At 47.3% G+C, this 13,767-nt stretch overlaps 1 protein-coding gene across 2 annotated transcripts in view; it reads right to left on the bottom strand.

The window, feature by feature from the left end:
• Positions 1 to 13,767, bottom strand: part of ZNF395 (zinc finger protein 395) — a 41,069-nt gene that overhangs the window by 3,595 nt on the left and 23,707 nt on the right. The window contains exons 2-9 of one of the 2 annotated variants that reach the window (XM_090289030.1): positions 11,531 to 11,777; positions 9,959 to 10,191; positions 7,731 to 7,840; positions 3,977 to 4,305; positions 3,454 to 3,554; positions 2,438 to 2,732; positions 1,094 to 1,186; positions 139 to 242 (exon numbers count right to left, since the gene is read on the bottom strand). In XM_090289030.1, the coding sequence (XP_090145156.1) occupies positions 139 to 242; positions 1,094 to 1,186; positions 2,438 to 2,732; positions 3,454 to 3,554; positions 3,977 to 4,305; positions 7,731 to 7,840; positions 9,959 to 10,191; positions 11,531 to 11,764 (1,499 nt within the window). In that variant the 5' untranslated portion in view covers positions 11,765 to 11,777. The remainder of the gene's footprint in view (positions 1 to 138; positions 243 to 1,093; positions 1,187 to 2,437; positions 2,733 to 3,453; positions 3,555 to 3,976; positions 4,306 to 7,730; positions 7,841 to 9,958; positions 10,192 to 11,530; positions 11,778 to 13,767) is intronic. The other variant, XM_090289031.1, reaches the window with a different exon arrangement.

Genomic DNA, 13,767 nt, shown 5'->3' with positions numbered 1-13,767 from the left:
GCTGGGCTCACCTCCACCCCCGCCCAGTTCCCAGGACTAACCCTGGACCAGGGTCAGGTGGACTTAAAGAGTCCACATACATAGTGAAGATAATGGGGACAGAAGCCAGAGGGAGGCTATGGGGGCAGACAGTCTCACCTGGTGCTGCTCTGGGCCCGGGGTGGAGAAGTGACAATCAGGTGAGATTTCAGGGCAGGTGCTGGCTGCTGGGGCTCGCTGAAGCTTAGTGACCGGCTCCGGACCTGGGCACGGGGTGAAGGGGCCATGAGCACAGGTGAGAGAACCATCCTACAGGGCAGGCGGCCCCACCTGAGGAGCCCCTCCTTGTGCCAAGAGGCCAGGGTGCCTTTTCCAGAAGGATATTCCAGGCAGAGGTGAACAGGGGACGGGTAGAGAGGGGAGGCTGGAGAGCGGGGAGCAAGCCTTTAATTCACACCTATGACAGACTAGGGGCCACGGGCAGCGGGGCACTTGGCCTGGCCACTTCAGGGACTGCTCCCTGCAGATTTTGATGCAGGCACCCTATGTGACACAAAACAAGGACCACACTGCCTCAGCGGCACCTTCGGGCGCTGAGGCTTTACAATGTGCGATCCCCTCCTACAGGAGATATTTAAGACTAGAACTCACTCAGTGTGGATCAAATGACTTCCAATTTATTTTAGTTCAGAGGCAAGCAGCCTAAGCAGTGGTCCACGGTGGCCCTGAGGTTTCTGATTCACCCTGCACGGCCCTCCACAAGCTGCCACCTTATTTCTTGCCCATCCCTCTTCCTCCTCAGGTTTCCCACATCCTCTCCCTCTTAACAAGCATCCATAGACACTCGGGGCTAAAGAAGGCACCGACCCCAGCCTCGCCCCATGATTTTCTTGGCAATAAACTTGCATGATCTGGTGACTCCTCTGCAAGCAGCCTCTTTCTACCTTCTAAGAGGGGCTGTGACCAGCTCACTGGAGGGTGCTAGGCAAGGGGGCGGATGCATGGAGATCTTCAAGGAGTCTGGGCGCTGGAGACAAATGTGGAGATGGCCTCCAGCACGGGGTACATGTGGAAGGGCCCCAAAGTGATGCCAGCTCAGAGATGACTCACTCACCGGAGAGAGGGAAGAGCTGGTGGAGGGGGCAGCAGCCCAGCTGATACTGGTATAGATGTGTGGTGAAACTGGCATCTGAAAGGATGGCAGGGCCTGCCAGAGACAAGACAGTGTCAGCTGGGTCCCAGTTCTCAGAGTCCACCCATCCTCCCTGTAACTTCACAGGGCTGGAAAATGCTGGAATACACCAGAATGTTCTTCCCAGAGAACTATCAGAGTACCCAGCTCTCTGAAGTTGTCTCCTTAGTCCCAGGCGCCCATCCTTCTTAGGAGCTTCATGACATAACCGTTGCAGCGGATTAACTTCTTGGCTGGATTGCCTACCAAGAACATGCCATAGGCAGTTCCCCAAAGATGTCCAAAAGCCTTCTGAGCACCACGTGGGGTTGCTACATTAAAGATACAGCGTCCCCAGCAACCCCCTGGAATTAGCAACACTCTCCTGCATATCCAGGGTGAGGTTTGTTTAGGAAAACACCAGCCACCTCCCGAGGGGAAGTCAGCTGCCTGAAGGGCCACCTGAAGTTGCCAAACATGAAATAGCCAAGTGACCACTCATTCTAATGAGGAGAATTGGCTCATTTTGTAAAGGTTTTCTGATTGAAAGCACTGGGGTTTTTTGTTTTGTTTTGTTTTTTTATTACTAACTTACAAGTTAGCCTAGAGTCTGATCAAACCAAGCTGTTGGCAAAAAAGCTTTTTAAGAAAAACTGGTATAATAAGCTGTGCATTCACTGAATACTTACTACGTGCAGTGAAGACCATACAAAATGTCACCCCCTCTGTGACAACAATGTCTTGTGCCTCAAATAAGGTATATCAATGATTATAATTAATCATAGTAACATATTCATTTCTCTCTCCAGCTAATCCATGAATTTCACAAGGTCAGAGACATTGTCTTAGTCTATCTGAAAAGCTTAGTTCATTGCTTGATACATAGTAGGATTTCAAAAAATGGGTGCTGGATTGTTTGTTAATGTAACACACTTCTAGGAACTATGGACTTGCTCTGGGAAGCCCAATGACAGTACTCCACCACCTTTAACGGCCAGAGATGTAATCATTCCCCAGTCCAAACCCATCATGCTGGTTTCTCAGGGATTCAACCAGATTTCTAAGAAGTGCTCATGACAGCCACTGATGAAGAACTCATGAGTTCCCACATTTATTGAGTGTGAGTTGTTTTTGTTTTCTTCTTTGCATTAGATAGAGATAAGCCATTTAGATACAGGGCTCAGCCTTCAATTAGGGTGGTCGGTGGCCTATAATCAGGTCACAGATCAGAAACTGACCGTCCTCACAGCCCCACAGCTGAGCTCCCAGTGTGGCCCAGCCCCATACCTGGTATGCATGGTCGGCCTGAATGTGCCAGAAGGAGCCCGGAGCTGACTTGCTGAGAGCACCTGAGGGCAGGTAAGATTCCAGGCCAGGGTGTTCTGGGCCTGAGGGCTGGGCTTTGGGAGGAGGCGGTGGAAGGATGGCAAGGGGCGCGCTGGCCACACTGGGGGCGGGGGCTGAGTCAGCAGTGGGGGTGCCGCCAGCAGCAGCAGCAACAGCAGCAGCTCCCTCCTTCATCTGCACTTCGGTGTAGTAGAAATCCTCCTCCCGCTTGAACTGGTCGGAGTCCACAGAGTCTCTGTGTGGGAGGGAGACACGGGGGTGATCACAAGTTGCCTCAGTTCAAATACATGGGAAACAGAGGTGCAAGAGGGTGTGTTTGCTCAGGGCTGCCCAGAGAGTCAGGGAAGGAACCCAAGAGCACACCCAGGAGTCTGGGTGTCACAGGGCAGGACGTGCTTGCAAACCGATGGCACGGTTCCTCCTGGCACCTAGGGCTTCTACAGAAGCGTGTCCAAAGCCCACCCCCACCCCTGTTTGTCTCAGAGCTGCCATGGGTCCTGCCTGGGCCCCACCTACTTATTATCTGCCATTATCTCCCTGAGGAAAAGGGCCAGGAGGCCCTGGCTCCGAGGCGGTGGTGTTAACAAAGTCCCAGGTCCCAGAGGGAAGCAGGCACGGGCCTCCAACGGGATGGCACCAAATTACCCTATTTCTACCCCCAACTAAAACATCTTGCACCCTACAGGGAGGCAAGATACCACATCTACTAGACAGATGGTGCTCCCTTCCCACGAAGAGCATCAACCTTCACCACTGTAGGAGGGTCCTTCCTTCTCAGCAAACATCTCTCTCCAACAGGCTATTTTAAGGGCACAGGGGCCAGGGGCAGGGACCAGGGGGCACACTCAGCCAGTCATTTTCTTGGAAGCATTCTGGGCTGTGGGTCACAGGGAATCGGTAGGGGAGGCGAGACCTGCATGTACCCTGGGAAAAGAGGCCCTGGGCTCCATACCTACCCCAGATGGAGGGCTTTCACGTGCCTCTTGATGCCCACAATTGAGCGCAGAACTTTGCCACAGTTTGGCCACAGGCACTTGTACATCACCTTCACGGAGTTCTAGGGGGAAGGAAGACAGGATCATTGGGATATGTTTCTCTCCCTCGTCCCCCTCGCATCCTCACCTCATGGGGACTTCAGCCGCCTTCAAACAAAACCCAACAAAGGGCTCCCTGGGGCTGAAGAAACTGGTGCGCAGGGGCAGAGAGCCTGGACCCAGGAAATGAGCCTGGTGGCCAGCAGCAATGCCTGGTGCTGTGGGTCAGACTGCACCAAAGGTCCCCCATGCACAAGCCTCAGGATCATGGCAAAGGCAAGAACTAAAGCAGAAGTTTTAAAGAGAGCTCCTGGGAATACCATGAGGGACCAGAAGCAGCCAAGGAACACTGAATTGGGAAGGAGCCTGAGCACACCCGGGACCTAGTGGGCCCACACGGCATCAGCACCACCAGCCTGAGCTCACACTCACATCACCAACATACCTTTCTTTTACGTGGAGCTGGTTCTTCCAACAGGAAAGCATCCGAATCCGTTTCAAATCCATTATCAGTTTGGGGAGAACCAAAGGCGTCCCCCAGATACCTGGGGCTGGCCTGGGGGTGGGGAGGCGAGGGGGTGGAAACGCCACTGCTCCCACTCCAGTGCCCGCTGGTGGTGCTGCTGCCGCTGTCAGACACGTCGCCGCTCTCCTTCCACGGGTCACAGGCCATGCGGGAAGCTGGCCGGAGAGAAGACAGAGGGGACTCGCAGGCCTGTCCCCAGACAGCGCTTCTGGCATGGTTCTGTCTACACCAGATTCCACACGGGCAGCCTAGGTCAGAGAGTTCTCGTTTGGCATGGGAGTTCCTGAATCCAATTCCTGGCTCTGGCCCTGCCAGGCTGTGCCACTTCAGGGGGGAAACACCCACACCTTCCCTCTGGAGCTTCAGCAGAAACTAGGAGTGGGTCAGTTCAACATAGCTGTTTCTCTGGGTAGCCCTGCTCTGCTCTGGTGGACGTTTCCTGCCACAACCACGCTGATAATCACTGACCATCAGACACACATGGAAACTTCAGTTGGCATGTTATTAACAGAAAGAGAACCTAAGTAAACCATGTTTCTCACTGTATATGCTTTTTTTAAAAGCAGGGGGAGAGTAGGAAGGGGGAGGGAGAAAGTCTGCAAACCTAACAGGGTGGGCGAGAAGGAGCACAGTCACGCGTGCGGGTGCCACCTGCACAGTCCTCCCTACAGCAGAGTAGGATGCAAAGGCCAAGTTAAGAGCTTAGTGTCCAGGTTTTCTTGAAAAATGCCTTTTGATAATTTAAACCTGGGCAAGTCCATCAAAACCTGTGAGAAGAAACCATTCCGCCAGCTCTTATAACTACTGGGACGGGTAACATTGACCAGAGGTAGCTGCATCCGAGAGGGCTCCTGCTTTTACCCACAAGTAACATATTTAGAGAAGGAACGATAAGCTCTGAAAGCAATTCAGACCAATAATACATGAGGGGAGCACTTACGCCCGGCATGGCCCTGAGCCTGGCACCTGTTCCCAGCAGTGCAACTGAACAGGAAGAAAATCACAGAGAGACATGAAATTTTCCGTTTTTAAATTGTCTGCCTTCTGGCCCTGGCTGGGTAGCTCAGCTGGTTAGAGCATCGTCCCAGTATGCCAAGGTTGTGGGTTTGATCCCAAGTCAGGAAATATACAAGAAACAACCAATGAATGCATAAATAAGTGGAACTACAAATCGATGTCTCTCTCTCATTAATATAAACAAACAAACAAACAAACAAATAAATAAATAAAACTGTCTGTCTGCAGGCTGCTTTAAGCCCAACCCAGACTCTCCCATGCCTAGGCCATGAACCCCGATTCATTTATAGTATGAGAATCTGAAATTCTTATACATGAAAATAGCAAGAGAAGAGTGGACGTGTGCCACGCGCAGGTATGGTGGCCATGTCCCCAGCTACCTCAACTCCCCCAACTCCCAATACAGGCAAGCAATCTGTGAAGCCTCCTTAGTAACCTAGATTCTGAGATCGACTAACACCTCCTTTGTGGCCAGGATTCAAATCCTACTGATTTTCTCTCATCCTGCTCCATACCCAACCTGCTTCTCAGCTCATCGAGACACCTGGGATAGACTCCCAGCACTCCATGTTGCGTGTTACCAATGCAGGCGCTTCTTCATTAAATCTCATGTGCTAGGAGAAACCCACCCAAATGGAATGGGATGGATGAACTCTTTCCTCCCTAAGAATCACTGTTGAGTCTCAAAGCTATGACTTCCTGGAAACCTAGAGTTTAGGATTCTACACCTGAGGCTTACAAAACAGAATAGCCCTTCAGGGAAGAATACAGGCACTACCAGAGCCCAGTAGGTCAAGGGGCCACACATGTCCACTCAGGGAGAGAAGGGCAAGAGAGCAGGATGCTACATCTAACGTGATCAGGACACTGGAGGCAAAGGGCAGGTCGCACGCACGGAAACCCTACAACCCGGCAACCTTCCCCAGGGAACCATCCAAATGGCTCAGCTGCTGAAACTGGCCAGTTGGCACATAAAGAAAGAAAAATATTTTGAGAAGCAAAAAGTCAATATCATAAATTAATCTGTAAGTTATAAGATGAACATAAATTACTCTACCTTAGATCATAGTTTTCTAGGACAAGGTAATAGACAGTCTATACCATGAAAACAAAGTGTTCCTCTGCAAATACCTAGCAATGAGAGCTTACAGTGAACCTCTAAGAAATATTTCAATTCCCTCCATTCTCTATACACACGCATGCGCAGAACCATCCTAACAATATAGACGCTGAATGGAAGAGTGGTTTCTGTGCGAATAGTACCCATGATTAGAGCAAGGTTTTGGTTATTGTATAGACCTCACCTGGCATAATACTTCAACATCATTATCTGCCAAGGAAGCCTTATTTTTCCACTGATTTCAACCATAAGGTCAGAAATTACTGGAAAAAAATCTTTAATAAGCAATTAAAAACTTTTCTGTCCAAAAGGGACTTCCGATATCACAATCATGGCATATTATCAGTTAGATGTATATATGTTGGTGTTGAAGTGGGGGGGTGAGCATGTATGTATGTGTTCTACACACACATGTACATACAAAACCTGATGGGAATTGGAGTCAATGACTTTTCTTTCCCTTTCTGACACTTCTCTGTATATTCCTCCTGTTGACGAACCTCCTGGATCTCCTAAACGTAGAAATTTCTGAGAACTTACAAGTGACTCCTTACCTGCCCCTCTTGTGCTAACAGAATGGGTATGCAAGCTATGCTTCGTCAACAGGTGTGATCAGATGCAAGGACTAACTCTAGCAGACATCACAGATGATGGGCATTGGGTGAACTAAGTCAATTTGCTTCATCACTCCTTTAAATTTACTTTCTATCTAGAAAGATTACTTATGAAGGCCACACAATCATCAAGGCCACTTTCCTCCTGACTCCATATTCTCCTATAAGCCTGCAATCCAGTTGGATCTCACCAATGAAGAAGTTATTCCCTGGGAGTAAGTTAGGCCAGCCCTACAACGAATTTCAAAAAAATACCCTTCAGGTTCACTACTGGTCTTGTCAAACCACTAATATCCAGCAACCCTTCTCCCTGCCACATTACTGGTAATGGATATTGGGGTCGGACCAGAAGAATTTTCCTTTAATTTATAAATTTGCTGTGAAGTCATACTATCAGTTTGAATTAAGTAATTAGACTTATTTTATTTTTTGTTATTTTGTAATAAGATTTATTTTAGATTTCAGCTTATTTATTCCAGGTCCTTGACCTGTAGGCCCATGCTAATTTATGAGGCTGAATTAGGCACTTAGAACAGGGGCATGAATCTTCTGAGGCCACTAAGGGACCATTCAGTAAGTTTCTACCTTTGTGAACTTAATATTCCTCTGCTGGCCTTGTTCAGGTCCCCACTAGAGTGCCTCACTCACTCCCATAGAAGAACTTCCTCAAGTGGCCAATGTGACTCAGCCCCACGCTCAATCATCTTCACAATGCACCAGGGGAGTTCTCCCCAGAGGAGGAAACTGAGAAGAAAGAATGGAAACATCTAATTCAGTGTCACTCAGCCAGGCTGGGATGCAAGTGAGAAGGGACTCCAAAATCCTACTGCCAGGGCAGTACTTCATCAATCTGTTGCTCAAAGCAGAGAAGTCAGTGTGAGCCTCTGCCATACCCAGAAACCACATGCACCTCCTTCCTCACCAGAGAAGTTGGCCTCAGCCCGAGGAGGACTCTGCACGACTGGGCTGCAGGACAGGGACGTCAGCACCATGGCCGCCATCATCTCATCCATTTCCACCGCATCGGACTTCCTGGATTCAAGCAGATGAATGCCAAGGTTATTTCCTGAGACTGCTGGCCACGTGATCACATTATACACTTTAGGACTGTCCTCTCCATGTTCCCATTCCTATCAGCCAGTGTGTACGTTAAATAAAGCATGAAGGTCTCTCCTCATTCTTCATGAAAAATATTCATCCTGAATTATAATATCAGTCAACCCCAGTAAATAGGTCGGTCCCCATCCCACTGCTGATACCTAAGAAGAGAACTCCATTCTCTTCTCTGAATCCACTTCCTAACTAACTTTGCAGCTTGAGACAGAGAATTGTATGGGGGGGGGGGGGGGGCGGGGAGCGGAGAAGAGTCAAAGCAATGGAAAAAAGCATGGACAAAAAAGATGCCCACTGGAATTCAGAAGCACTAAAATGACCTTCCTCTCCCTGTCTTATACTTAAAAGGGAACAATTAACCATGGCTGTGTAGCTCAGCTGGTTAAGAGCATAGTCCCAATATGCCAAGGTTGCAGAACTGATTCACAGTCAGGGCACATGCAAGAATCAACCAATGAATGCATAAATGAGTGGAACAACAAATTGATATTTCTCTCTCTCTCTCCTTTTCCCTCTCTCTAGTATCACTAATTTTTTTTAAAAAAAGAGGGAACACTTACACTAACCAATTCCTTTCCCCTCCCCAAGGACAATGATGAGGTATTCTGTTAGCCAAAAGAACCTAGTACTTAAGCTAATGAGCAAGTAAATCAGAAATACTAAACTATATCTCAATATAAAATTTTACATGTTATTTTTTAAAAATCCATATAAAGTGAATTCATAGCTATCAGTTAAATGCTAAAGTATGAAAAGTCAGTCTGAAATAAAATTTTAGGTAGCTCATCTATTTCACAGAACTGTATCAATCCCTTCTTTACACTTCAGAGCCACCAAAATATGTGACTGGGTTGAAGTAGCTAAACTAAGACCAGTTAACACATTTAACATATCAGCATCCCTTTTTACACATAATCTTTGTATTTTTGTTTCCATCAAATAGAAAAACAAGTTCTTTGCCAACATCCCACTGAATTCACAATCACAAATATTGTTGCTCTGGTCTGGTCTCAATAGACCGAGTGCACCGTCCACAAGAGTTGTCCCCACAGACAAACACAGAAAGAGGTGGCATGAGGCTTGGCTGCTTGCACAGACTACACATAAGACAATCTCCGTTGACAGAGTTTCTTTTTTAATCTTAAAAGATCAATGAACATAAGAGTATTTAGAGTATGTAACATAGCAATTAGGAGAAATATATTCCCCCTCAGGGGAAAACTGTGTCGTAAAATTCTAAAATGAGATAGACATTTCTCATTCAACATTAATGGTTTTGAACTATGCTGTACACCTGAAACTAATACAAAATAATATTGAATGTACACTGTAACTGAACAATAAAATTTTTAAAAAATCAATGGTTTTGAATATCAAGGCCAGAGGTTAGCAATCTAGGGGCCATGGCGAAGCATGGCCTGCCACCTGCTTTTCTATGGCTCCCAAGCTAAGAATGTTTTTATAATTTTTAAATGGCCTTAAAAGTCAAAAGAAGAATATTATTTCTTGACCTGTGACACATGGTAATTATACAAAATTGAAACCTGAGTGTCCATGAGTAAAGGTTTATTGGAGTGCAACCGCACCCATTTGTTTCCTTATTGTCTGTGGCCTTCCCATCCTGCCACGGCGGAGTTGAGTCGCGGCGACAGACTGCTTGGCCCACAAAGCCTATGTTACTTTTATCCGGCCCATTCAGAACAAGTTTGCTGATTCCTGATCTAAGCCTTTTTTTCCCCTGGCCCTCATCATCGAAAAACTAAGAACTAATTTTAGTGTAAGCATGAAGAGAGGAAAAACAGCCCTTAGCCAGACCAAAACTACAGCACCCATCATAGAGTTATGGGGAAGAAAAGACAGCATTCTGGGTTTTGCCGAAGGATGCCCTCTCCCCTCTTCATGTCCCATTTGACCAATACCTTGACAACTAGACACCTAGGACTCCCACATTCCTCCCTCATCACAAAACATGCCACGACCCCATTCTGATGCTCATCACCCACATGGTTTTCAGAGCCCAGGTTCTCCCACACAAACCTTTTTGGGACATCGATGTTCCTGGAGACAGGCCTGTAGGCTTGCACCTGGGTTCCCTGCTCCGGAAGGGGCCCCTGTGGAAGGGGGCCCTGCAGCTCAGTCAGCCATACCTCCTCCGCTTTGCAGCAGACTTGTAACTTCTGGTCCAAAAGCCAGACAATCACTTTATCCTCTGCCCAACTGTGCTGCTCCACCAGTGCCGGGCACTCTTGGCCCCCGTACCACACACAAACCTGGGTGGGGGAGAAAAAACAGCAACCGGGGGTCAGCACTTAGTAGATCTTACCCCAAACATGCGAAGTTCTGGGAACCAGGGTCCACCTGACACAAACTGCATTCTCTGACTCATGTTTAATTCAAGCAGATGCTCCCAGGTACCTGCTTGCCATCTGAGCACCCAGTGGATAGGTTCTTCCCAAAACAGATTCTTATAAACTCTCTAGATGGAGAAAATGAACATGTCAGTTTCTGAGATTTTTTTTTTTCTGAACTTGGAATCTGTACGCAATTGAAGCTGTTATCATCTTAAAACAGACTGTTACAACTATAAGATGTTTTCTGTAAGCCTCGTAGTAACCACAAAGAAAAAATCTTGAGTTGATATACAAAAGATAAAAGAATCAAAGCACAAGATTACAAAAAAAAAAAAAATCACAAAGGAAGAGAGCAAGAGAGGAACAAAGGAACTAAAAAACAATCAGAAAATAATTAACAAAATAACAATAGAAAGTCATTCCCTATCAATAATTACTTTAAATGTAAATGGGTTAAATTCCCCAATAAAATGAATTTGGAATCTGGATCCATCCTCCTGATTTCTTTCCCTTCCTTGCTTCTGAAGTCCAACTACTGCCATGAACTGCTCATCCTGCACTTTGCCCTTCAAAGACTTCTGAGTCTACCTAGGGACATATGGAAAAGTGGGCTGACCTCTCTCAAGGGCTACCTAGCATTTGGGAAAGCGAGGTGTGGAACACAGAAGCCTCAGCAGGGAGACATAAGGTAGAGACTCTTTATGGGGAAGGCCATGAAACAGAAGCCCATGCACCTGCATCCAGTGATAGTATCAGATATGTACTGGTCATAGCTGGGCCCCTCCAGAAGAGGAGAAAACACTGGAGAACAAAGTCCAAATGGTATTCTGTCCAAACAAACACATTCCTCTCTTAAAAACTTCTAAAGGTCATTCAAAGACCTTATCTCTCTCTCACAAGCCTGAGATTCTTTCCCCTGTTTTGTAAAGTTGCAAACTTCAGCTTATTTAAGAAAAACTGACCTCTGGCCATGCTTAAAATTGAGGTTTTGAGTATGTCTCCACCTGGAATGTCAAGTGTCAGGTCTTGCTGGTTTTCCCTCCAGATAGTACTGTCCTGGAGGAGCCCTGGGTCTGCTGATGGTGACTCACACTCTCAGGATGCCTGCTGCCCAGGGGCCCACAGTGCTGCAGGTTAAAGGTCTGTACACACCCAAACTGATGCCCAGAGTTTCCAGCCTAATCCCTGGGGGCACCATGAGCCTGCTGGTCCCACGCCTGGGAAGATCGGGCACCTGTCCACCCTGGGATCAGCCTACCTTCTGCCCAGGCTGAAAGGCCACCTGCTGGAGGCCTGAGGAGCCAGGAGCCTTGAGGACTTCCTTGGGCTGCTCCTGACAGGAGGTGTCCTTCGAGGTGAAGAAGGGCTGGGGAGCCACCTGCTCCAGCAGCTCTGCCTGAGGCTCTGAAGGTGGGGCAGCCCCAGGTGGCCCCAGCACACGGGCTCCCAGAAGGGACCGTTTACCAAGACGCCGGGACAGCACGCTGGCCATGCTGCTCTCTTTCCTGGGGAGGCAACGGGGGACACAGAATCCTTTAGCCATGATCTGGAGGAATCGGGTAGCTTTTAGGACAGTGTCCTACACACAGCAGGCACTGTAAGTGTCTATTAAAATGGATGAAATATTTTATAGTAACTTGTACAATCTTCTTCTTTTCACAAAAGTAATACTGATTCCTTGTAGGACATTAAGAAAATAATGATAAGCACAAAGAAAAACAAGTCATTCAAGAAGCTGCCTCCCAGAGAGACCCACTTTCCTTATATGTCATTCCATACTTTATACTCGTATTTATATAACTTTTATTTCTACAAAAATGGGATCATGCTTTGATAAACTGAATTTTCACTTAGTATCTTGTGTAGGTTTTATTATATCATTAAATGTTATTCTATAAAAAACTCTTTTAGAAGCCACACAGTATTTTCTTAGACAGATGCATCACTGCTGATTTAATAAATCCTGTATTATGGTATAATACTTAGGGGCTGTATCCAGTACCATGCTGTTTGAACTGCCCTGCCTACAGGTAGCATCCTCTGAGCTAAACCTCAGCACACACATGCCAGGCCAGGTTCTGTTATATGATACAGTCACACACCGCTTAACCACAGAGCTATGTTCTGAGAAATGCATTATTAGGTGATTTGGTCATTATGCAAACATCAGAGTTCACTTACACAAACATAGATGGTATAGCCTACTACACACCTAGGCTCTATGGTATAGCCTGATGCTCCGAGGCTACAAGCCTGCACAGCATGTTATTGTACATAACAACACATTAAATAAAGCAGAAGAAAGAAAATAATGCAGTCAAAAAACATGGTAGCCCTGGCTGGTGTGGCTCACTGGACTGAGTGCCGGCCTGCACACCAAAAGGCTGACAGTTCATCTCCAGTCAGGGCACCTACCTGGGCTGTGGGCCAGGTCCCCAACTGGGGGCATGTGATAAGCAACCAATTATTGTTTCCCTCTCCTTCTCCCTCCCTTACCCTTTCTCTAAAAATAAATTTTAAAAATCTTTAAAGAGAGAGACATGGTAAACACAACATGTACAAGGCCGCTGCCAGTGTAACATGGCATAGTTCGAAAGCAAACTTTTTTATAAGTAGAAACTATACATTCTGAAATGATAAAAAATAAATACATAAATTAGTAACATAGTCATTTATTATCATTCAAGTGTCATGTACTGTGCATCAGTGCACTGCCCCACTTTTATACGACTGACAGAGCAGTAGGTTTGTTGACACCAGCATCACAAACACGTGTGTCATGCAATGCGCGGCGATGTGATGATGGCCGCAGTGTCTCTGGGTGACAGGAATGTTTCGGCTCAATTAAAATGTTATGGGCCCGTCACACATGCCGCCCGTAGCTGCTGCGATGCAGCACACGGCTACTGCTGCGTCAGAGCCTGAGGACGTTTGCCAGGTACTCACAGATCCTCAAACCCAGTTGGCTTTAACGCCACCAAGAGCCACAGAGGTGAGCTGTGCTAACTCTCCTCTCCTCACTTTACACTTTAGAGGACGATCACAGAGAGCTTAAGGGACGCGTTCACTGTAATCAGGTTGGTGCCAGAGCCTGAACAAGATCTGGTCTCCCGACTCCAGGTCCAGGAGCCCTCACTGCCTGGGGTTTGCCCACATGTCCCCTTTGGCGGCACGCGGTATCGGCTACTAATGCATTCGGGGTGACAGAAACGAGGACCACGTCGCTGACATGAACACAGGAAGGCCATCCGAGGCCTCGGTATGTTCATTCCATGATGAACAGAAGCTCTTCTGAAAACCACGTCATTTCGGTGTGCTTTGAGGTCCCTGTACCCCCATCATTCCTATGCCAGAAAGCCAGGAATTGGGTAATACCACCCTCCACATTTTACAGAGGGGAAGGGCTAGGGAGATCAAAACTAGAAACTCTGGTTTGATGCTTCATTAGTCAAAGTCCCCCTGCCCGCATGAAGGCGTTCCAACCACAAAGGCGCT

Source organism: Furipterus horrens, unplaced genomic scaffold, assembly GCF_987537825.1.
Source record: "Furipterus horrens unplaced genomic scaffold, mFurHor1.1.pri manual_scaffold_10, whole genome shotgun sequence".
Taxonomy (NCBI): domain Eukaryota; kingdom Metazoa; phylum Chordata; class Mammalia; order Chiroptera; family Furipteridae; genus Furipterus; species Furipterus horrens.
This window is presented reverse-complemented; position numbering and strand designations above follow the sequence as displayed.